This window comes from Lycorma delicatula, chromosome 7 (genome assembly GCF_047948215.1).
Source record: "Lycorma delicatula isolate Av1 chromosome 7, ASM4794821v1, whole genome shotgun sequence".
NCBI classification, from domain to species: domain Eukaryota; kingdom Metazoa; phylum Arthropoda; class Insecta; order Hemiptera; family Fulgoridae; genus Lycorma; species Lycorma delicatula.
In genome coordinates this window covers 121025363-121052753 of record NC_134461.1, presented here as the reverse complement: position 1 = coordinate 121052753, position 27391 = coordinate 121025363, and the positions used below count along the sequence as shown (strand labels likewise).

At 29.3% G+C, this 27391-nt stretch overlaps 1 protein-coding gene across 3 annotated transcripts in view; it reads right to left on the bottom strand.

Moving 5' to 3' along the window:
- Dys (Dystrophin) overlaps positions 1-27391 on the bottom strand; it is a 1915508-nt gene that overhangs the window by 1280510 nt on the left and 607607 nt on the right. For all 3 annotated transcript variants that reach the window (XM_075370745.1, XM_075370746.1, XM_075370747.1), the window contains exon 46: positions 447-571. In XM_075370745.1, the coding sequence (XP_075226860.1) occupies positions 447-571 (125 nt within the window). The remainder of the gene's footprint in view (positions 1-446; positions 572-27391) is intronic.

Genomic DNA, 27391 nt, shown 5'->3' with positions numbered 1-27391 from the left:
TACGCTTAGATTAGATAATTATTAATTATTAAATGAAAAATTAAATTGCTTAATTCTTTTCAGTACGAAAGATTTTCTTACTTTTTCTTAGATCAGAATAACCATTGTGTATTGTGTACGTTAAGTCCCACAACTGAAACGGTTTTTGGCGAATTGATGTGATTTAAAAAGTCACTTCCACAAATAACATTGCTATTTTCAAAAATGAAAAACATTCCATGCCCGATTTAATAAAATTAAACGTAAAAACATACATATATATTAAAACTGGATATCTTTTTAGCTGATTTTCGAAGTCGAGAGTTCTTGGATTCGAGTCCTTGTAAAGTTAGCCGCTTTTATATAGATTTGAATGCAACAGTTCGTAATAGTACGCTATATTATTATTAATAATAATTATAATTTTAATTAAAAATTACGTTTATAATAAAAATAAAATTAATTACCTGAAGAATGGTCTTATCAAAAGACGCCAAGAGAGAAAGTTGTGGTCCAACGACGCTACTGGAGGCGCCTGGCGTCTGCACCTCCACAGAACGTACATGACGCCCAGTCCGGCTGACGTACAGGCCTAAAACAACATAAAGGTTACATGTGAACTAATTTGGCAACAAGAATATACAAAATAATTTTTGAAATGTATTCAAGATGTGTAATTTTTTATAATGGCTTCTCATTCGAATAAATGGTTATATCGATTCGATTATGAACAAGATAATCGAAAATATGCCATACCTTGTTGGCATTTTTTATCTTTAATCGGTAATTTCATATATTAAAAAAAAACCCCCAATGTAACGGTTTTTATAATAATATGTTTACTGAGCGAATAAAGATAACGAAAATATTAATCATAACAATAAGTTATGAGTAATATCTCAAGTTCTTTTGCAATTTATAGAGAGCAAGAAACCATTTGAAATGAACACGTTGTTCTTCGAAATTTCATAGTAAACATGTTTTTTTCCCTAATCGTGATAAAAACTCTAGAAATTAAAACGGTTGGGGTACAAAAGTTCCAATCGGAAAGTGCCCAAAAAATTCCAGTATCCGAATAATATATTTTTTTCAAAACATTAGATCCAAAATATTTAATTCCAATCATAGTATAAAAATGCATATAAAATTTTTCAAAAATGTAAATTGCAATCTGAATTGGTTTTTTACATTTTTGAAAATGAGCATCATAACAGTCTGTTATAGCATGACTGTTTTTGGCATCTCCAGAAGTGCACCGTTATAACAACGTTTACAAAATAAAAATCAATCTAAGGGTAAATTATCCTTCGAGATTTTATTATTTCAACCATAATGTGTAGAAGCGTTGGACAAATAATTAATTAATCACTCAAATTTTACAATTCAATTTACAAAAATACAACCAGAAAATAAAATTGTTACTATAGAAATCGATGATTATTGAAAAAATTATTTTAAAATAGTAAGCCGATTAGAAAAGGAAAAATAATAATATTGGTATAATAGTTATAATAGAAAAAAAGGGTTGGAAAATCAATAATTTTGGAAATATTCCATTGGAAGTTTTGACTACGTACCACTAAGACACTTATTTAATTTTGCAGAAAACCACCAAAATATCGTACATAAAAATTCTCAAATCTTAAAAGACAAAAAGAAACAATAGTACGGGAGTTATAAAGGGACTTAAGCAGAAAGAAAACAGTAAACGATAATGGAAGTAAATCGTGTAGTTAATTCAAAACAAAAAAGTAACTTTGTAAATATTTTTTCCGTTTTTGGGAAACGCTTAATATTGATGAAAGATTTTAAACCGATCAGCTTAAACACAACTATAAAAGCAACAGAAACTATTTATTCTTCCCAATGAAAGAGCTACCAAAAAAGTTTAATAATATTTATGATAATGTAAAAACTAAAACATATCCGAATGGAACCGCATATGCTGCCATCTAACTTGAAAAAAAAAAACACTAAAATACTATAGATTAGTTTTTATTTTGTACCCAATCAGTATGCTACATCTTTTTTAAGTTTTACCGTTATGAAAGAACCTGTTTGGAAAATTTCGATGTTTGTTCCAAATATTTAGTCATGAGACCAAACTTGAGATATTTTTGTCCCGCAACAAATGGATTATACGAATATAGATGTAGAACCAAAAAAAAAAAAAAAAATTACAAAAAGAACTGCTTATACCACATAAATCAAAAATTTATTTGAAAAAAGTAAAGATTAATTCAAAAGAATCTAACTTAAAAACATTTTAAATCGCAGTAGTTTTTAAATGGATTCGACTGACGTTAACAATTATAGTTTTACAACTATTTGTAGTTACAGTATTCCCTTTATCGTCAAAATAAATTTAACTAAACAAAAAATAAATAAATAAATAAAAAAATTCCATCCTTGCTAATGAATTAAATTCATACAAATAAAATTAAAATAAATAACACGAAAAATAATCACAGAAAGTAAAAACTTCAGTTCCAGAATTAAAAGAAGTTGCAATAAATACCATTATAAGATTAAAATTTATTCATTTTTTCAGTGACATTGACATTTTCTATCAGCTTATTCATTCTACAGATCTATCTGAAGAATATAACCGGTCTGGGCTAATGGCTGCATAATTTCTTCTACTAGAAACTAACAAATCTTTACAGGTGTAGGGTAAATTGAAACAGTTGTGAATACGACCTCAAAAGGCAAAGGAAGAAATATCACAATAATAACGCATTTGTATTTCACTTCATACGTGTTATTTTTTAACCAAAAAATTCCAATGGCTCATTGTTATACAATTGAACATTATTAACATTTTTATTAAAGTTTAAAAAATTAGAAATTAATTTAGTTACAGAAAGAGCAGGAGATCTGGCTGTGCATAGCACAGGACTTCAATTGATAACTGGAGTTTTTAATTTAAATAATTTTTTGAGGCCGATTACAGTAACTTACAAAATATTTTAGATCCAATTAAAAATTGACAGTTAATTTTATCCAATGTAGACCGGTATTCTCAAGACGATGCAAATAATTGAACGACAAAAGTACTTCATTAACGCTGATAATTATCTCCAATGGTTAAAATAATTTTACTTGTAACCAGAATTTCATCTTGAACTTTAGAAAGTTAGGAAGATTTAACCAGTAATATTTCGTCCATTAGAACAGTGCAGTCACCAGACAGAATTAAGATTTCCAGGTCGATCCAGCTCGCTTTTCCAGCAAAATAAACCAAGGAACCTCTGCGAATATGACCATATATAGCATAGAGTTGGTAAGGTCAGATTTCTTCCTTTTGTATTTAAATTGGGAAAGAAGAAAACAACGTTAAATAGTTGTAGTAAGCTTTTAGAAAAGACAACGTATATTTGACGGAACCGCATCGCAAGACGAAAATCGTCTAGAGGAAATTTCAAGGCTCTCTCTCCTGGCAGTGAGCACCCAATACTCAAAGATCCGCTTATAATTTTATTCGAATTTGACATTAATGATGTACAATTTTACGTTGACGAGCCTAAACAAATAAATTCTTTTTATCCAGATATTAAAAAACCACTAAACCACTAAAGGATGATATTAAAAAACCACTTAACAGGTGAAGAAGTTCTAAGAACTTCGCCTCTTGGAATTTAGTAGTATGTGAAATCGTCTTCCATTTTAACCATAACCGTTGAGAGAAACCCCCTCCCCTAAATGAGATACGTGAACAATGCCCTGCAGCATTACAGAACAGTTGTAGTAACAAACAACCAAGTACTCAACCAAAAGATAAGATTTCGTGCTACTCTTAAGGAATAACAATTACCTACAAACCATTTTCCTACAAAACAACGGTAGTATTCGTCACCTAGAAACTCAAGCCTGTTTCCTCTGCCTTTCAAAATGGACATTGTGGGAGGCTAACTGAATTCCAATCGTACGTTTCCAAGCGATAAAACTGACCACAGCTGATAAAAAGAATAATTAACCCGTAGAGAAACTGTGAGCTTTTTACGATATCGTTGTAGTTTTCTGTTTTGCCCACAACTAAAGACTTGTAGTTTAAAAAAAACTTGACTGCATTTTTATTATAAAACATATATATTGTACAACCCATATTTAAAACGGTAAAAATGTTTCACAAAAAAATAATTAAATACTTCAGAAAAATTCCTCAAAACTAAATTTAAATTAATCAAAACAATTTCTATCATAATTTATTGTCATTACTTTATGTTTTATTTAATGTACACGATATTTAAAATGAAATATATTTAAACTGTTGAAAGAACTGCAACTCTGAAGTAAGAAATCGAAAGTATTTTCAAGATGAACACCTCAAGATTGTTCACCTACGTTTACCACTGCATCCAACTATTTCAATATAATTATTTATTTTTTTATAATGTCTTCTTTTTTTTTGTAATTTGCCGTAATTTTTTAGCACCGAAATTAAAAAAATAGTTAAGAAGCGTGCACATAATGAACCGATATGAAGAGAATAATAATAATAACAGCAGGTCAGACAGTAATTACAATGAGCTAATTTGTATGCTGTACAACAAGACGACCCAATTAGAAGAGACATAATTACGTCCACTCATATTTCACACTTAACAGAAACCAACTCCCCATCTCCGACGTTTCTACATCTACGTTTCTCAACTAAGTTCCGACTCCGCGACAAGAATGGAAACTCACTTGTAGCAGCAGCAGATGTAGTAGTAGAAATAAATAGTAATAGCAGCAACATAGCGAGTGCTTCACTAGTACCACCGCTACTGCTGCTACTTCTACGTTTACTACGACGTTTGAGATACGAGTATAACTTGCCTTGCATAATATACTACTCCGCTAACCGTTGTCATCCTCACTTTACGCGGTGCCCGAGCTATATGAATATAAGCTTCCTCGCCCGACTGGCGCTTCATAGCTTCGAACATTGTCCTTATCAACAACCATAACCGACACTCGTTTGAAAGTTTCGCTCGACTCAACTGAAATTATTAAATAATATTTCACGCAAAGTATGCAATAATACACATTTCATAGCACAGTATAAATAAGTATTTAAATCTTAAAATACAACGAAGTTTGTTTTAATAACCACAATTTATTACATACTTTTTCTGTTATTAAAATTAATTTTCGAATATCTAAAACATATATGTAAATATGCAAATATTACCAGTGTGAGCACACTTGCTGATAACAAAATCAACACTTTTTCATAAAAAGTAAAAAACAAAAAAATATATATATACATATTGTAACAGGACCAATATAACGGACTGGGGTAACGGATTCTTTCCAATTAAGAAGATAGAATGAGAAAATAATAATGAAAGGAATCCAGAAAGGAACTAAAAGGAATCTTAATATAAGATTGAAGGTATTTCATGTTTTATAAATTTTATTTAAGATTATATCTTTTTTCAAAAAATGAAATAAAAAGCTTATATTTAATAGAAAAAAAGATTTTGTTTATGAATTATATAAAAGGGAGAGGAAATTATGTAATAAAAAAATAAATTATAAGAAACAAAAGAACAATGGTAAACCGATATTCAGATAAAATGGAAAGGACAAATGTAAACTTAAAAACCTTTTAAAAACCCTGTAAATAAGTACATGCTCTCTTCAAATTTGTTAACCAGTAGACATAAAGAGAATTAATTAAAAGAGAAAGTATAAATAATAAAATAAAACTTGAGTAAAGAAAAAACAAACACTTACGAAACACTACAAAAAAAAAGAAATTTATACTTTTTATTTTGAAAATACGAGTAAACCTCTCTGATGACTAAAAAAAATAACATAACTTAGCTGTGGACTTGTGGACTGGGTTCAAGATAGAGTGTTAAAGTGGTAAATTTTATTCACTAAGCAAATCTTTTTCTTTCAACTAGCGCGCGAAGAGCTCTTCAGATTTTTTTTTGAATTATTTTTTTCGTTATTTATTAGATAAACTAAATAAATAAATACATTATTATTACTTATTTTTTATTATTAAACAAATACTTTTTCAATTAAAAAATAAAAATAATGCAGCAAACAGGCTAAATTGAGTTTAATATTTTGTCTAGTGGTAAACGCCCCAAATCAGCTGATTTGTAAGTCGAGAGTTCCAGCGTTCAAGTTCTAGTAAAGGCAGTTACTTTTGTATGGATTTGAATACCAGATCGTGGATATCGGTGTTCTTTGGTGGTTGGGTTTCAATTAACCACACATCTCAGGAATGGTCCAACTTAGATTGTACAAGACTAGACTTCATTTACACTCATATATATCATCCTCATTCATCCTCTAAAGTATTACATGAACGGTAATTCCCTAAGGCTAAACAGGAAAAAGAAAAAAGATTAATATTTTTAAATACTAATATGGATCTCCTTTCTCAAAATGAGGAAACGAATTTGAATTTTCATTTTTTTTTGTAATTGTATCTAAACAGGTAAAATTGTTTCTACCTATTTTTATACAGTTAAATAAAACTTAACTTTTATTTATACAATAAAAAGATTTAAACAAAGTTGGTATTTTAATTATTAATTTATTTTTATTGTATTAATGTGTAGCTTTTTAACTCATTCATTTCTTTCCCATAAAAGAAGATGGTGCGTGGGTTTGTTTGTTTGTTGTATGTGCTGACGTTTTTATTTTAGCTGCTACTGGCGCGATGAATCCAAAAAGCAGCAATTTTTATAAAATTCATTCGAACGATTTATACTTCTTGATATGAACGATTCATCTACAATTATATTTGTGTTTTTGAGTTAAAAAAAGAAGATACTAGGATTAGAGCTGTATTACAAAATTACAACTTAAGAAAATGTTCTGAATTTTGAAGCTTTTTGTTGTAAACGTTTATGCTGTTAATACGCTAAATTCATGAACGTTGTTTAGTTACAACTGGCAAAAACATTTAACAAAATCATGTGTAATGAAATATAAACCATGTAACATTTTCACGGCGGCCCGGCGTGAAAATGTTACATAGTTTACTAAGAAAAAGGCGGGCCGTTTTCCTAGTATCAATTAATAATAATCAATGTATTTTTTTAAACTGTTATTGGTCTTACATATTGATATTAAAAAAAATTATATATAAAAAAAAAATAGTATGAAAAAATTAAAAAAAAGGAGAAGTTAATTTTTCGTCAGTTGGAATTTTTTACTTTTTGTATAGTGGTCGTAAAAATCTGAATTTTCTTACAATGAATGTAATTATTAAGTAATTAAGATTCCAAAGTTTTCAATGGAATATAGGAATGGAAGAAATCCAACATTATTTCTTAATTCTTTTTGACTCAAATATCGAAAGCGGGCACAACCAGAAGTTGAAATATGACGCAAATTTGGCTGCACATAAATTTCCCACTATTGACCTGATTTTCTTCTTCAGACAAAGGGTCGTCAGATTACCCATATTTATTTTTTTATTAATCTATCTTTTTTTTTTAAATTGTTGAATAACAATGCGCCAAATTGGCCCAATTTAATGGAGTAAATAATTATTCCAATAACTAAACTTTTAAGCCCCCCCCCCCAAAAAAAAACAAGAAAGCTGAACGTGTACTTTTTTATGCTTCAATTTTCAAGATTAAAATCCAGCTTTATCTATTATTAATGCAGGCGACAAGATAACCTTTTTAAAAGTAGTTTTTCCATGGGACCCGACGTAAGAATTAAAAAAATGTTGGAGTTTTTTTTAATAATTTATCTGTTTTTCAAGTAGTGACTGATAATAAAAACACATGAAGTAGCTCTCGAACAAGGGAATGATGCTAAATGTGATCTAAATTTTTTAAGAATTTCGATTTTTTTCTCAATTATACCTTTAATACTGTATAATTTTCCAGATGAAAAAAGTCATTTGATCAAAAGGGTCAAATCGGATACAATTTTTTTTTTTTAATCTCCATCACCGTTAGATATTACATCAGAGGATGAGATGAATGACAATTTTTGTAGCGTGTGAAAATGCCATGTCTGACCAGGATTCGAACCCGGTATCTCCGGATGAAAGGCCGAGACACTCACTACCACTCGCATGACGGAGGCCGGCCCAAATTTTTTTACTAAACATTTTTATCTTTTTTCCAAATTGTTCTCTAAACAAGCTTATTCTAAGTTGTACCCTAAATAACATTTCCTGAATTGCAATGCTTTGTCGGTTTTTTCATTAACAATCTACTTCTTTGATTTCTTTGGTAAATGATGTCTTTTAATTTATTTATTTATTATTTTTTATGGGGAGAAGCGGGAAAATCACAGTTTAATACTTTTTTTTTATTATGTATAACACTTTTTTGTATGTTTTCTACATAAAGTTTTCAGCATGAAAACTAATTAATACCATCACAAAATGAATTACCTAATTTTTAATAATAACTGAAATAAAATTTGTAACTCCTATTTAATTTATTATATTAATAAAATTAACGAATAACAGGTAAATGCAGAGCCTACAAAAAAATATAATTTAATTTACGACAGATTTAATTATACAAAACTAAATGCCTACATTAAATTACAATCCATTTTATACTTGAAAATACGTTTAAAGAGAAAATTGCTAATAAAATGACACAAATTATGGTATCAAGAAAATTACAGACGAGAATGTTTGTGTATGTGTGTGTATGCGCGCGTGAGTAGAAATAACTACACCATTGGTAGATGAGAATGCAAGTACGTGATATAACACGGCAGTGAATATATAATCTCTATAATTAATTCATAAGGTAACAAGTGATCCCTTTAGGTACTGAACGGAACACGTCTCGATACATAAAGCATATATGCTCATTTTATATAAAATAAAATTTAAAAAAAAACATCTAAACAATAAAGAATAATAAACTAAAAAAAAAAAAAAAACAAAAAACAAAAAAAAACATGTTGGTTATAAATAAACTAATATGCTTACTATTTAATTTAATACCACAACACATATATCATTTACTGAAAAAAATAAACCAATAAGAAAAGAAGACTATCCAACATAAAATGCTTATTTAGAAAACTGATTCATAATTTAACTTTTACATCATTATTAGTTTTTAATACATAATTTTATCATATAAAAACTTTGTTAATTGTCAATTATTTACTTGAAAAAGATAATAACTTTTAAAATTAACTAATTTAACAAGGTTTCAAATTAGAGTGAAACATAAACTTTCTGTAACTTTTACAAATCTTTTATAGTATTATTTTAATATTATATTTAAAAATATATTATGTAAAAGTATTCTTTCTTTACCTAAACATTAAATTACTATAAAATTTATATGACAGAGAATTATATTTTTCCTCAATCATAACAAACTAGTAGGAATCGGTAATATACAGACTTAAAAGAAAACCTGGCTTAAAAACCTTTCTGAAATATTGGATAGTTTGATTTTTTATAATGAAACATGTTTTCAACTTGACGGTTCGGCTAACAGAATCCTCTCTATTTAGTATCTGAAAATCTTCCAAATATTTAGTTTTATTAGTGGCCTTTGCACAATCCAAATTTAACTGTTTGGGTCGTTTAGGTTAAAAGGGCAATATTTATTGAAGATAATGAAGGAAATATAGTAACAGTAAATATAGATGGCTACGTAGGAACGTAAATAATTTTTTTAACCCGAAAATCAATGCCATGTCTAACCGAGAGAACTTGTGGATCCAGCAAGTACAGGTACAGTCAACACAACCCGAATAAGCATGAATGTGCGGAGTTTATTCGGAGGGCAGTTATTTCCCTATTTGGAGGTACAAACTGGCTATCCTGTTCTGACAATTCTCCTTCACACTTCTTTCGGTGGGTAACTTAAAATGAAATGGATTAAATCATTTACATTAAATAATCTTATGCTTATGTGTGTATAAGATGATTGACCTATGATAATTTAGAAACTGAGACTATCCCACAACTGTACTGTAAAGTATAATGTTAAATTTTAAAAAGCAACTTTAATAGTATAGTAGAAAGCAAGAGTTAATACGTAAGCTATTTGTATATTAGCCTACGGTCGGGAGGTACAAACAAACCAGTTTCTACAGCAACATCACGCATGCACACTTGGCATCAGCTAAGCTTAAATATCTTCGTCACACACACAATCAGTCGACATTTCGTTCTGTATCGCATCGCTCCAGTAGTACGTGATGAAATATTGAGGCGATTGTTGTGAGGTTCGTAGCATCATTTTGGAAGCAAAGGAAACTCTGCAGCCAAGATCCACTGTCGGCTGAACGTAGTTATAATAAAAATGTAATAAATGATAATTTTTTGAAAGAACGGTGCTGGAAATTCAGGCAATTTTTTGAAAGAACGGTGCTGGAAATTCAGGCAAAGGCAAACTGATGTGCATGACGAGGATAAAGCGAGCATTTTATTGTGAATGTTGAACTTTTTGAAAAAAATTGAAGAGCTGTTTATGACAAAACCCCCTTTTTTTCTTATTTTCTGTTTACCTTTAGAACCTACCATAAGGAATTACTTCAGAGGATGAATGAGGAGAACGTATGAATGTAAATGAAGTGTAGTCTTGTACAGTCTCAGATCGATCATTCCTGAGGTGTGCGGTTAATTGAAACCCAACAATCAAAGAACACCGGTATCCACGATATAGTTTCAAATCCGTATAAAAGTAACTAACCGTCTTTACTAGGATTTAATCCTTAGAACTCTCGGCTTCGAAATCAGCTGATTTGCGTTGACGAGTTTACAACTAGACCAATCCGACGGGTATTGTGACAAACCACGCTTTACAATTACCGAACTTAAAGAAAGATTTATCAGATTTCAATGTCTATTTTTTTGCGGAATTGATACAGACAGACTGGGTTTTTGTAAGCACGATGGATACCGAATCAACTTAAATGACCACAAGACGAAAAGAACGGAAATGGCATTGATTTTTCTTTAGCATAACAGAATAAAGGAAGTGAATTTCTTGATCGTATTGTTAATGGGAACGAGACATGGATTGGGTCCATCAATATTGAAACAAAATTCCAGAGAGTGAATGTACCTACACTAGCCGAACAAGCCCCCCCCCCAAAAAAAAACGTAATAATGGCTACCGTATTTTGGGACCGTAAAGGAATTTTTTTGCCAAATTTTATGAAGCCGGCACGACAATAACCACAGACGTTTATTGTAAAACGTTAATAAATCTTTGAAGAGCGATACTGAATAATCAGCGAGAAATGCTAACTTTTTCCACATGACAATACACGGTCACACATTAAGGGTGTACCAAAAAAATTTAATGGCATACCTTTTACTACCCCTCTTAAACCCCTAATTTCGCACCGTCTAATTTTTATCTGTTCAAAAAACTGAAGAATCGGCTGGCTACTCAACGCTTAGAAATCCTTGTTGAACTAACGAATGTAGTCAACGAATTAATGGGTGCTTTAGCGGGGCCGTTTTTTTAAAGAGTGATTAAACAAGCTGGTGTCACAATATGTCAACTGCCTGAATTTTGTGGAGACTATGATGAGAAGTAATAAACGACTGTATGTAACTTTAATAAACAATAAATTATTTTGTTTATTTTTGTAACTTGACCAAGGGTTAATCTACAAGTCATTCATCTCATCCTCTGAAGCAATACTTAAAGGCGGTACCGGAATATAAAAAAAAAATCTATCTAAACATATAATAAAATGATAATAATTAGGGTTGTCCTTGGGCGCACATTACGAAAAAACTACTGGACAAATTTTAATAAAACTTTGTAGATTTATACCTTAGAGTCAATTACAATCATTCAGAATTATCGCAATATTCCTAATCTGAGTTACGATAATCATTTAAAAATTATTTTTTAGTTCATTGTATTTCTGTTACCATGGTAACAGAAAAAGATAAATGAGTTCAGATCTATATACTGGTCATCTAACCTAGTGTACAAAATATTTTATATTATACAAATTTGTATATTTTATTAGTTTTATTATTATTATTATTGTATTTGGCTTAAATTATCACATTTCGCTAACTTAAAAGGTTTTGATGTTTAATTTGACTATCGACACTGGATTATTAAAACTTTAAAAAAATATGCCTCCAAGAAAAAGAAGTAACCTTTTTCATTATTCAAAGTCGACTAAAAGAATAAGAGAGTATCTCAGTCCTGTGAAACAGTTGAAGTGCGTGATTCTCGGTTAGCTGTTGACCGATAGCCTAAGCCCAGATTGAAATGTAGCTTTGTCTACAGCAGGAGTTTCTACGTCAAGAACGAGGGAAACGTTGGAAGAAGAATATTTCAAGCTTCAATTGTTATTTATCAGTATTATTCTCACAACTATGAGGATCCCCTGACCGGCGAATATATACATAAACCTCGTATTAAACATATATATTTTGTTTTTGTTTAAATCTAAAAACTTCTTGTACATTATTTGTGAACTATTAAAATTTTATAAAAACAAAATAGTGCATGTTTATCATATTTTGAAAAACCTCAAGTCTTCTGCTCAACGTGTAACAGGTTGTGTAAACTATTACACAAGAATCAGAAATCATTTCCGAAAATTACATCTCGTGGCAAGTTTAGTAAGGGATGATATTTTAGAATATAATTTATTAAAAGTAAAACATTATATTCGTTTGAAAATTAAGAAAAATTACTCCTGAAAAACTGAAACAAAAAAGTTACTTCGTTTAAATTGGTGAACGTGATAATTCTTCTACGCCAGTCTTGTGTACGGAAAACAAATGATATAGGTCGCTATTCTAGACATTAGGAACCAGAGAAAGTTGTTGACGTGAAAATAGAGATGTTTATTAATTACAGTAATATAAACGTACAACGAAGGATACAGAGTACATACACACAAAATTTGATAAAGAGAGCGGTGCGTAAGGGTTGGAAAGGTCCGACAACAGCGGTCCATTAATTACTGTGTACCTCCATAAGAAATAGGTATCAGCCCCTCGAGCCTTACACTAAAGGATAATACCTAATGATCAGAGTAAATTTTAGGGTAGTTAAAGGTATGAGGTAAAACAGGAAAATTCAACAGAGAAGAAGCAAGAAACATTTACGTTATTAAGCTATAAAGTGGTATATCGGTCAATGATCTCGCATTTTAACGTTATAAAATCACTTTATCATTTATAAAAGCCCCTTTATCCTTCTCTCTCATGCACGCGTTTACCGTCTCCCTCATACCAACACAAACACGTCTATTTCCTACTGAATTAATTGAAATATATCTACGGATTTACCAATTTAAATCTAGCTATAAATTAAAAATAAAAAAAAATTTTAAACGTAGAAAATACCATCCCTTTTCACTGAACAGTTCACTACAACAATCAATTGCAGTCCACTAAATCAAACCGACGTCACAACCACACCAAAATGTTTTAACGTTCAACATTCAGCAAAATTTAATTGTTCAAAATTACCCCGTATCCCGTAAACTCTCTACCATCAATTATCTAAAGTATGCTAAATATTGATTTTATATCACACGAAAGAATAACAAAAGAAAATTAAACAAATAAATAAATTTGATGAAGGAGACGTGCACATGTAAAGCTACTGTGAATAGTTTTATAATTATTTTTATAAAATTCTAAGTAAATTTCTTTCTAAATAAACATTAAATCATAAATGTATTCATTTTTTTATGATCTGTATATACGAACAGAATTTTTTTTTAATATTTTGAAAAAAAAATGAAAGAAACTATGGAAGTCAAAAGAAGTCAAGTAAAGAGAAAAAAAATCTAATTTAATAGTACAAAAAAACGGATAATAAGAATCAAACAAAATTATTATTTTTTTTAATTTAAATTAAACACAGAAAGCGTAAAAAAAAAATAGAAAGAAAAATTTGTGAAGATAACAAAGTTGATAAAAACATTTTATTTACTTTAAGATGATAAAATTTACATTTTCATGATCAAGATATTAGAATAAATCAGTTACAAGCAATATTATAAATTTTATAGTTTACTCTCGCCGTTCACAGATTTTATTTTAGAAGGACTCACATAAACCACACATCTCAGGAATGATCGGCCTGAGTCTGTAAAAAACTACACCTCATTTACGTCATACATATATCACCTCATCTCAGTGGGCCGTTACGGGGGGTTGCTAATTGTTTTCTAGTTGAAACGTTAAGGGGTTGCTTACTGTTCACTAGTTGAACAAATTCTGAAGTCTGAGGAGCTATTATTACCAAAAAATAGTTTATAGAAACAAATATAATTGTGTTTAAGACCGCTCGGCCGAAGTGAATACTGGTATGGCGATCATAATCGTTTTACAAAAATATTAAATATTTTATTAATATTAAACAATTATATATTTATATATTATATATATAAATAATATTATATATATTATTATATATTATAATATTATATATATAAATTATATTTATATTATGTACGGAGTGCATGAAATTAGTTTTGTGAGGAATGAAAAGTATTCTTTAGAATATTATACTCTCGCACGCCTATATTTGAGAAATACATAAATTTAATTACATAAACAATGACTGAATTACTTTCAATAATATTTTTTCAGTATTACGACGATGTTGCACTAAACGTATACAGTGAAAAATAGGTATAATTACTGAATAATAGAAATATACGTACGTATAGCATTACACGTACACCCAACAACAATTACAAAAGTATTTAATGTAAAACGAAACAAACAAAGCACAGAAACAGGCACAACTGACAGTTTTTCTCTCGCTCGGAAAAATTCGGCTCTAACGAGCTCACACGAATGAACCTATAACAACAAAGGCTTATGAATCATATTAATTCACTTCCCAGCTGACTTTCTCTCTCGCTCGGCTAAACTCGGTTCCCCGAGTTTAGCCGAGCGAGAGAGGATAACCATTTCATTTTGCAGCCTGACAACCAGACTTATTCACTACCTAATGATATTATATATCATTAGATACTACGTATTAAGTAAATAAAATAACAAATACTTATTATGCGCAGTATTTATTCGGGTTATTCGGAATTACCAGTTGTATGTGATAAAACGAGAATTTTGAAAAATTAAATACTTTATTGTTTTAAGCCTGGAAGGCAGCGTGCTGGAGTTGTTTAATAATAACGACGGCTATATATAAACAAGTTCGAAAAAGGAAGATGTTTAAAGAATGGAGACAAATAGACAACTGGAAAGAATTAATCTGTTGAAAATATGGATTTCTTTGTGTGGGACGGAGTTTTACCAGAAAATGATGAAAAAATGGAAAAGCCTTTTCACAAAGGAAAAAATGGAATTTTTCCTACGTTTCGTCAGTTATCGGGATTCAAATCCGGTTTAGTTTGGTAAAGTTCATCTCTCCACCGTATATAAAACTGTACGTTACGTAGTGGATCGTATCATTGAAAAACTAAACAAGTTGATCCATTTCCCTAACACAAGGGAAATAGATGAAGTTAAGGTTTTTTTGTGAAACATGTTTTTGGATGTTAACTGTAGAAGCATTGTAATGAAATTGATGTAAAGAAGCCGGTTCTGTTTGCAAATGAGTACATAAACAAACTACGGATATAACGCATAGGCTATATGCGAGCTGATGAAACATTTTCTACCATCAGTGCTAAGGGGGCCAGAAGCGTTCACGAAGAGTTGAGACAAGAACCAAGATATTATTTCATGTGTGACTAGGTGACTTTTTGAGGGAGATTCGGCCTGATCTCCCCGTTTAAACATTTATCAGGAAATTTTCTTTTAGTTGAGGGAATATTATATAATTCGTTTCAAAATTTCAAAGTGTGAAATTTTTTAGAACTTTTCTCGGCTTCTTAATGTTAATTTCCGTTTCCGTTACAACGGCATCTACCCTCCGTCAGAATATTATTGTTCTGTTCGGCGGCTCTTCAGCACCCCCAGCATTACCGAGCACTTTCTTTTCAAGAAGAAAAACAGGATTTCTTCTTGATTTATTAGTTCTAGAAATTCTTTATTTTAATTTTTCAACTTAACACATTTATTTCCCATTAAACTATAGTCATTCTTCATAACAATATTTTTTTTTTTTTTAACATTGTTTAGCATTTCCATTAATCCGGCAATCTTTATTGTCTTTCCGAAAACATGAATGAACTGTTCGGTAATTTATTCCCGACTCTCCTTTTTGAATATAATACATCAAAAATTTTAGATATCTGTAAGATATAACTGGATATTCACAAATAAGTTTTAAAAACAAATCCCTGACAAATTTTCTTTCAATTTCGATCTCTTCTTCGCTCGATGATTGTGTTAACGTAAACTATTCAAAAAAGAATCAGTAGCTGATATGATGAGAGTGCACAACCGGAAAGTGTCTGATAAAGATGAACTGATGAAGGAGAAGCCGAAAGGAGTTACTATTTAACCCAACTTACTGTTGCTCCTAGTAACTACTTTGCTATTTCGGAATTCCGAATGTGCATTGCACTTGACATCTCATAGTACTTCACTTTATTTAACTGGTTTAGATAAAGTGGTTTAAGTGGTTTTCAAAGTGAGTAGTCATTATTCGAGCGAAATTACTTCGTTTAATTTATTTTACTCGGTTATTTTCTCTTTCTACTCACTAAAAAACATCTGAACAGAATATCTTCAACAGGTACCCTTGAAAACTTTATTTTATGTTAATAACAAAAAATTAATGATGAATATTCAATGGTATGGAAACGTTACACAGCGTACTATTTTAATAATCACTGAATAACGATTGGAATATTGCAAAAAAGAATTAAAATTAGTTTAATTATTATGAGATAGAAAATTAACGATTTAATTAAAATATTAAACGAAAAAATTTAATTAAAATACCAATGTACAACTGTAAGTATTGTTAACAATTTATTAAACTGAATAAAATGTTACTAGTGTCGTCATTCATTATTTTATATTCAGTGAAATTCAAAACAATTACGTAAAAAAAAAAAATAATAAGTTAAACAGTGAAAAAATATCTACATTGAATAAATGAATGAATGATCGGAATAAATTAAATTAGAATGGATGTTTTATTAACTTTTAGTAAAAAAAAGATGTATAATTAATTAATAACAAACGAAATTAAGATTCATAAAAAATAAATTTTTCGACTCGATTCAATTTTTCTATTGAGAAAGTATAAAGATCTCCTATCATTCCTTTTGAACTTTCCCCTTGAATTATAAACATTGTAATATTCTAATAAATTTATTTATATTTCACTATACATAACTATCTTATAATAAATCAGTAGTCTCACAAAACCTCCACGCTCGTTTCCAATACAATTTTTTTAGCATATTTCTATTTACTTATTTTTATTAAATCTGATTCCATTCCAACCAAAATATATAATGCAATTATAAATAATAAATAATGTAATAATAAATAACAACAATTGAGACCATAAAATTGACAGGATGTTTATGCTGAAGTAATTTTAAAACATATGACAACCAACTGTTATGTTTTATAAGCAAATATCACGATTTTTTATAATTCTACTAGCGAAGTTTTATTTTAATTAATATTATAAATAAGACGAATATGGGAGTTCATGAAGATGGAATTTAATTCCGAAAGCGCTTGAACGCTTCGAATTCAATTGTTGGTAAGCGGTTTTTTGTAAATTAACTATAATTATATAAATATATCAACGGCCCATGGTTAACAAAATTATTAAAAGTTATTAAGCTTCAAACACGCCAACAACACACACGCGCGCGCACATACTACGTACATTACCCACCACTTTTTTTGGAGGGGGGGTTTCCTGGGTAATGAAACCTCATGAAATGAAAAAAAAACCTATAACCCAATGTTTTTGACTGATTATTATTATTATGCATTATACATATATTATTTATAGCACTTTCCTACTTGTAGTATAATTCTATAGCTAAGAAAGTCAAGAAAATAAATATTGAAAATCAAAACCATATGGTCGAATCATAATACAGAACTTCTAAAAACGTAAAGTCTAATTTTTACGTTTTAAACTATACAACTCCAATTTTTTTACGTTTACACATAATTTTTTTTTTAATTACTTGATAAATTCTGGGATAAAATTCCCCCCTCACATTTAGTATCTTAAGAATTTTATTGTTGGATTATTTTACCTTCCAAGGACAAATAGGAATGAAATTTTCCATAATACGAAAACAAAACGTTTCCGAACGGATATTTTTAAATTGGTCGTACTCCCAGAAATTCTCGACATAAGTGAGGAGAATTTTTCATTGTGAATCATATAAAAAGTACATACATACATACATACGTACGTATATATATATATATATATATATGGAGTGTTCCCGGTCGTACTCGCCAAACTTCAGCAACTAATGCACGACACCAAAATGAGCAATCAAGTTCATATTGACAATTAGTCCTATTAATAATTAAAGAACTAACTTACCAACTATTCTTTTATATATACGTTTAAGCGCTTTCAGAATAAAATTCCATCATCAGAATTTACAAATTTATGTTATAATCTTAACAAAAATAAACTATAACGGTGGAAACATTCATAATGACAGGACGTTAAGTCGAAACCACCGGATTGGTCTAGTGGTTAACGCGTCTTCCCAAATCAGATGATTTGGAAGTCGAGAGTTACAGCGTTCTCCTAGTAAAGGCAGTTATTTTTACACGGATTTGAATACTATATCGTGGATACCGGTGTTCTTTAGTGGTTGGGTTTCAATTAACCACACATCTCAGGAATGGTCGAACTGAGAATGTACAAGACTACACTTCATTTACACTCATACATATCATCCTCATTCATTCTCTGAAGAATTATCAAAACGGTAGTTACCGGAGGCTAAACAGGAAAAAGAAAAAAAGAAAGAAAAGGACGTTAAGTCGAAATAATTTTAAACATGACAACCACTGCTATATTATATTACCGTTACATAAACAAATTTACACGACGAAGTTTTAATTTTATTAAGATTATAACATAAATTTTCAAGTTCCTTATGATGGAATTTTATTCTGAAAACGCTTGAACGTATATGTAAAAGACTTGTTGGTGACTGAGGTTTTTAACTATTAATTATATAATCTTACCAACGGGCCATGTTTGAAAAAATTATAGTAAGTCCTACTTTGCTTTTTTTCCTTCCGGTCGCCATTTTGTGATTTTCAACAAAAAAATTATTTCTCAGGAATGGGCAAACCTACTTTAATTAAATTTGGCAAATATAAAACTAGTGTCTTATTCTACAAAATTTTTTTTATTTGAAAACTTCACCTTTAAAAATTTCAAAATGGCGTCTATCTTAATATCTTTGTAATTATTTATTTGAACAAATATTTACCTGTTAAAAATGAATTTTAAAAAAAATTAAGTATCTTATTTTTAAAAAAATGACACCTCATTTATAAAATTCTGTTGACAAACAATCGAATTATTGCAGACACTTAACCGGCAGTACGCTTGCGCACCATAATGAAAGCTGATAATTCTTAATAATTCATTATTCATAATTTTTATTACATTTATTGGAGAAAATAAAAGAAACAAGTCTTAGATTTGCCAATTTCATTAAAATAGGTTTACTCGTTCCAGAGAAACGATTTGTTTGTTGAAAATCACAAAATTGCGTCCATAAGGAAAACAAAACAAAATGGGACTTATGTAGAAATATACTTTTTTGCTCATTTTGGTGTCCTGAATTAGTTGCTGAAGTTCGGCGAATACGTCTCGGAACACTCTGTATATATATATATATATATATATATATATGTGCTAACACATGCACGCACACACATCATATATACACAGTGTTTTATATATATATATAAACTATCAATCTCATCAAGCTAGCAACATTAACCCGATCTTTCTAAACGACTGTCAGTTGGCCACTCGCTACCTAGGTGGGACTAGAAGCTTTCCTTTAACAGGGGTTTCTCGTATTTTATATCCTTCTTGGATACACAGTCTTTATCACCACCCATTCTTATCCTTGATCCCTATTTCTCTACTTTCAGTTCTTTAAATGACGATCTGACCCAGTTTGATCAACACTAACTTACTAGAACCTGTAATAAAAGTACATGCTTGATGTAACAATCTATTGAAGGTAAGAAATATTTTTTAAATCCAAGTTTTATTTTACAAAACTGGTCGTTGCAGAATAAATTTAACGGCTGAATCGCCTATGAAGTAAACGAAGAGTTACACTATCCCAGATCTAACACAGTATAAACAAAAAAAAAAAAATTATATATTCTTACTAATTCTTAAGTAAAACTAATAATTTAACAAAAATTATTTTGACAAATGGAAGACTAAACAAAGAAAATTGTATGAAAATTTTAAAATATAATTTTTTTTCTATTCTATTTATTAAAATAATACGTTTAATTTCTTATAACTCGTTTATTGAAAAAATCAAGATAGAAATAAATAAATGAAATTTAATACAAAAAAAACATAAATTTCAAAGGTATAATATAATAAATTTATAATAATAAATTTACGTTTCTAATTATTTTATATCTATACGTGATCATCCTTATATCATATATTGATATTTGTGATCGAATCTTCACCAATAATGTATATTTCAACTTTTTTTTTTTTTGTTAGTTGTCAGTTGGGAGTTCGATTCTCGATTCCCGACTGTTTTCTCGTACGTGACGTGAGTAAGCTATTACATACCATAATACTTTTTTCTGTATTCTCTTTCTTTCAGTCTGTCTCTCTCGCAATCTCTCTTTCTTTTTCATTCGACTTCAATCTTCCTAATCTTTAATTGACGCTCATTCCTTATTACTTTTCTTTTGAATTCACTTCGTAAGGGTTCTTACAAACATATATGTGTATTTATATTAGTTTTAAAACGTCTTTTGAAATTAAAACGGAAATTAGGAAAGTTATTCTTGTATATCTCACTTAATCCATTATAGCTACAAACGCAACCAAACAATGTTTATTCTTAATGGATAGGAAAAAAGTGTGTCTTTACAAGCATTGCTGTTATACTGGGTATACATATAATATGTATTTAAAACAACGATTTTCCATCCACCATAAATTCTACGAATAACTGTAATAAATTTTTAGCTACATAGATTTACGATTATATTTTTTAAAACTCCTAATTTTCTTTTCTTCGTTTAATTTCATTCTAAAATTATTTAAAATTAATGCAACTTTTTTTTATTATTATTTTTCCCTGGCTTCCAGGGCCGGACTCTAATAACAACTTTCTTCTTTTTAAAAAAAAAAATCATGATGAAATTATACAAAAGTTTAACAACTTTGCTTAAAATCAAACCCAGGATCAGTTAAGTGCAAAGTAAGCATACTGACCACCCCGCTACTTTAACAACTTAAGCGAAGAAAAGTTATTTCATTTTAACAAATTTAAGAATATTAAAAAACAAAAAAGATCTAATAAAAAAAGGAGAAAAAAAGAAACAAAAATTAGATGAAGAAAAGAAGTGAATAAGTGAAATAATAAAGAAAGAAAACTGGAAACTTAATGGAAATCTGCTAAATATAATTCAAATTTGATCAATTTAATATTAATATATTATGTAGAATACTTCAGTATATATATATGAAAGTATAATATAATATATATATGAAATACTGAAATATATATATATAATACTGAAGTATTCTACATAAAAGTTTCAAATTAAAAAACAATATTTTGCAATCACAGAAAACAATATTCTTTAAAGAAATAATCAAGATTAAGTAATAAATAACAAAACGGGAACTAAGATATTCCAATAAATTTTATGTATTTACATAGAAAACATATAAAAAGTTTTCAAAATAAAATAGTACTTTATTTAACTGATCACAAAAAAAGAGAAAGAAATAATCTAAATACTGGATTATTTTTATAAAGGGAATTTTAAGATTAAATACGAATAAATAAAATAAAAAAATATATTTTTTAGTGAATATAATAAAGATCCATACTAAACCTTTATAACATATTCACGGAAATAAAATAATTACCATATTCGTCGTTTTATATAATATTTCACTAGATTACCAACCTCATTAAGTTAAATGTTGTAATATCACTGTCCAGCAAGAAATGATTGACGATATATATATATATATATATATATATGTGTGTGTCTGTGTGTGTAATGTAAATATCCCTTTATTGCAGATTAAAATAAATGCAGAGCAGTAGCGGAATGGTAGCTTCTCGGCCTTTCATTCATTCGGAATCACTTCTAAGCGGAAACAGTTGAATCTCAAGTTTAAATACATATACTGGCTGGTAGAACATAGATCTCGCCTTTCAGCAGAAAGTAAATTATTGATTTACAAATTCATTATGAAGCTTATTTGGACTTACAGGCTTGAATTGTGGAGTACAGCACGCAACTCCAGTAAACGCTTCCAAACAAAAACAACACTGAGGAAAATGCTCAACATACTCTGGTACAAAGTAATAGCCTTATATATAATGACCTCAAGTTGCGAACCGTTTGGCAGGAAATCTCTCTGGTCAGCATACGGTATCAAAATCGTTTGGATCGGTACCCGAATTATTTGGCGGTCAATTTGTTAGATAAAACTATCAGTGATTTTTCAACATTGCTGAGGAACAATATTCTTGGTTTGCCTTATCGCTTCAATTAGGTGACTTTATGCTCTGGCCGTACGAAGTGCTCATTTATTCCATTATTAAGTCTCAAGCCGCTGGGTCTGTGGCAAATCAATATTAATTCAAATGTATCTTATAAACTTATTGCTCTATGAACAGATTGTAAAGTCGCTGTGTCGTTATAAATCGGAAGATGCCGGATTGAAACAGGCCAGTCAGGCATGCATTTTTCATACGCTACAAATTCCATTTCCGCATTCCCACGGACAAGCCACAGGCTTGTATGAAAATAAATCATCAGGCCAAAAAAAAAAAAATTATTATTTATCCATGGCTATTGTTAAAAAGACTTAAAAAACCACTCACGCGTAATAAATTAAAACTTTGGAAATCCATAACTGAGTAGCAATATATTAACGAAACTGAGCGTTTCGTTAATACTTGCAGTTATTGCAAGTAACTGGAAACTGCAGTTATTAAATACTCATTAAATAAATAACTAAATTAGCAATTTAATTGAATTTTGATAATTAAAAAATCTAATTAAAAATTTTGCTAATTAAAAATGATGTTAAAGAACTATTTAGATCCGGACTAACAATACAAGGTGAAAAGATAAAAATGATACGATTTGCTGATGATATAGTATTTCTAGCTGAGAGTAAAAAAGGATTTAGAAGAAACAATGAACGGCATGGATAAAGTCCTACGCAAGAAATACAACATGAAAATAACCAAGAACAAAACGAATGTAATGAAATGTGGTAGAAATAACAAAGATGTACCACTGAATGTGAAAATAGGAGGAGAAAAGATTATGGAGGTAGAAGAATTTTGTTATTTGGGAAGTAGAATTACTAAAGATGGACGAAGCAGGAGTGACATAAAATGTCGAATAGCACATGCGAAATGAGCTTTCAGTCAGAAATATAATTTGTTTACATCAAAAATTAATTTAAATGTCAGGAAAAGATTTTTGAAAGTGTATGTTTGGAGTGTTGCTTTATATGGAAGTGAAACTTGGACAATCGGAGTATCTGAGAAGAAAAGATTAGAAGCTTTTGAAATGTGGTGCTATAGGAGAATGTTAAAAATCAGATGGGTGGATAAAGTGACAAATGAAGAGGTATTGCGGCAAATAGATGAAGAAAGAAGCATTTGGAAAAATATAGTTAAAAGAAGAGATAGACTTATAGGCCACATACTAAGGCATCCTGGAATAGTCGCTTTAATATTGGAAGGACAGGTAAAAGGAAAAAATTCTGTAGGCAGGCCACGTTTGAAATACGTAAAACAAATTGTTAGGGATGTAGGATGTAGAGGGTATACTGAAATGAAACGACTAGCACTAGATAGGGAATCTTGGAGAGCTGCATCAAACCAGTCAAATGACTGAAGACAAAAAAAAATTAAAAAATCAACAGGCAAAATGAATAATTCAAATATAATTATTTAAAATTGAGATATAAAGATAAAAATAAAAAACAGAACAACAAAAAATACAAAAACCCACCGGGTTGGTGTAGTGGTAAAACTCGTCATCGTAAATCAGCTGATTTTGAAGAGTTAATGTTCAAATCCTAATAAAAGTAATTGTTTTTATTCGAATTTAAATACTTCATCGTAGTAGATATCGGTGTTCTTTGGTGGCCGGGTTTCAATTAACCATACGTCTCAAGAATAGTCTGCTAATGACTATGTTGACGCGCGATAAAAAAAAAAAAAAAAAAAAAAAAAATCCGGGGTAATTTTTAAGAAAATCCTAGTTTTCAATGACAAGAAACGAAAGGTATTATAAAATAAATTGCACCATGTACGGGAATCCACCACAATGTACATTATATTCTGTTTTATAACATAAATCTTTCAAAGAGAGAATTATGTAGCTGATTTACACTCTCTATCTCAATATCTCTGTATTTGTAATGCTTGTAAAATAAAAAACGTAAAAACAGATAATAATAAATGTCACTTTCTCTAACAGAAATGATGTTTAATATACCTCCAACTATGGACAAAATGTTCAATTTTATGAATATCAGTTCAATTTTTTCGAGTTTAGCATATATATATATATATATATATATATATATATATATATACATAATATTTTATTCGATAATAGGAAACGATTTCTTTAATATGTATAAAAACAGGGTATGCCCTCGCCATGTTTCAGAAATAATTTTTTATGCTTATCAGATTACTTAAAACCGTTATGGTTATTTAACATGTAATAAACAAACATTTTTCAGAATATTATATACAAATATATGAAAGAATAAAAACAAAAAATTTAAATATTATATTTTTATCAACGTTAAAAAAAGAGTCGGAAACTTTTTTAATTTCATCGGATCATCACCTTTATGATATAACATGATAGATTGAAAATAAAGATGAATTCTTAGTGCGCAGGGGTTTTTATGTATGTACATATATGTTAAGCCAGTGTGTCTATATACTTGGTAAGAGGGAAGCAATGAAGTCGCGTACACAAATTGCAGTGGACGTCAATGAATAGATAGAGAAGGAGAAAGAGATAAATACAGACATAGAGAAAGAGAGAGAGAGAGAGAGTGAGTGAGAAAGAAAGAAAGACAGATGCTAGTGATGTTTATGGCGGTTTGCCGAAGTGCTTTTTGCCAGTACAAGCTTCGCAATAAGGCCATACTATTGCTACTGCTACACAGAATACGACGAGAAAACGTTATCCCACTCAGGTTGTAATGCACAGATGACATCCCTTCCTCCCTTTTACTCTTACACTCGCACAAACACATATTCCTTCAAACGTTCCTTATACAAAACTAAAGGGTGAATGTTATGTGATGGAAAGGACCAAAGACGTAAAGGGTAGAGAGATTGAAATAAGAACATCGGGACAGAAAACGGGCAACAAAAACGACTAGCAGTAAAAATCTGAATTTTAGATTAGATACTGCGTCATTCACTTAAGGAAAAAGTCACAAAGAAACAAGTAAGTGTTAAAAAAAATTAGAAAAAAGAAGATAAAATTAATAAGATTTAAAATAAATATAATAATGATAGTGATAAAAACTATATAAAATTTTCAAATCAATTTTCACTCATTAAGCTAGAAGACGGAATAGTAATTTAAGATTAAACCTATATATGTATTTTTCCCATAAAATACATTTTATATTTATATCGTAACAAATATTAACTAAAATTCTTATCAAGAACGTAAAATAAGACACAAAAACTTCAACTTAAATCTGTATAATATTAATAATAATTAAAATGAACTTATTAAATAATAATTCGTAACCACATAAAATAAAATGTTAAAATATTCTCTCAATATAAAATTAAAATTGTAACAAATTTCTATAAGGCAAGTAATGATCAGTTATTAAAACAACTGTTTTACGATGTTTCTTTAATCAATTAATCATTGATAATATTAAATAGTTAAACTGAATCCCGACAAAGACCAAACTTCATAATGTAAATAAGTATAAATCAGTTTTGAGATTTTTCTTTTCCAAAAAAGAAATACCCAATTAAAATAGAAAAAAAAAATAAATAAATTTCACCAAAAACCAATATAAAAAATTTCTTTCGACACGCCGGAAGGCGGAGATAGATTTCACTAGTTTTAAGTAGGGAATAAAAAAGATTTCCACCTTAAAGTTAAGAAAACTTCAAATTCAACACGATAATGAAAAACTCATTACGATGATTGCATGTGAAAATAAGGTTTCACATGTTTAGCATACGACAAACCCCATCTTCTTACAATTCCAACAACATTTTGGTCATCCCTTGCCGTAAGGGTTGGTCATATCAAACGTTTTTTCAAACAAAAATTTTAGCTAATGTTTAGAGGAATAACTAACACTTTAAACCGATTCGATAAAGTGCCTATTAAGAAAGGTATGATTTTTTCTTCAAAACCCCATTTTTTCCACCTCCTGGTCCAATGGTTGGTGATATCAAAAAACTTTACTTACATATGTTTTAAGCCCTTATCCAAAAAATAGTAGTACTTAAACGAATTCGTTATTTTACTTAATAAGAGAGTTATAGCAATATTTTGTTTTTTCGAAAATGCCCCCTCCATGGTCCGATTTTGACCGTTAGCGAACTCGACCGAGATTTTGGGACGAGTTATTTTTAAGGAAGAATTTTAAAGTAACTGGAACAAAATTAAGGCAGTTATCCTGTCCACATGAAAGTGAATATATATATATATATATATATATATATATATATATATATATATATATATATATATATATATATATATATATAAACTTTTGAGCTGACGTTAGTTTTAGAGTCTGGGGGATATGAAACGCGAAGATATGTCGAAATTTTTCGGAAGTCGAATCATGGTACCCATTACAATAGGTAGCTTTCTCATGAAATGTACCTAATAGTTTCTTACAAAGAACTATAAAAAAAATACATCTGCTAACAAAAATAAAATAGAAACAAATGTTTAACAAAAGAATACAGTGTCAAGTACAAGAAGTGTCAAGAATACAAGTAAAATTCAAGACCAGGGAAGTAAATTTTTTGTAAAAATTAATTTTGTTTTTCTATATATACTAAAAAAAAAAAAAAAATTACTTATAACTATTTAGTTACTACAATAACGGAAGTCCAGTTCAATTTTTACTATAAATATATAAACGAAAAGTGGTCTCAACTTTTCTTGCCACATTACAAAAATTAATAATTTATCAATGAAATATTGAATTTACTTTTTTTTATATAAATCAGCAATAATCAATAGATAAAATTAATATAAGATTATATAAAAAAAATGTTTAGCGCTTTTCGGCTGTTACAACATAATTAG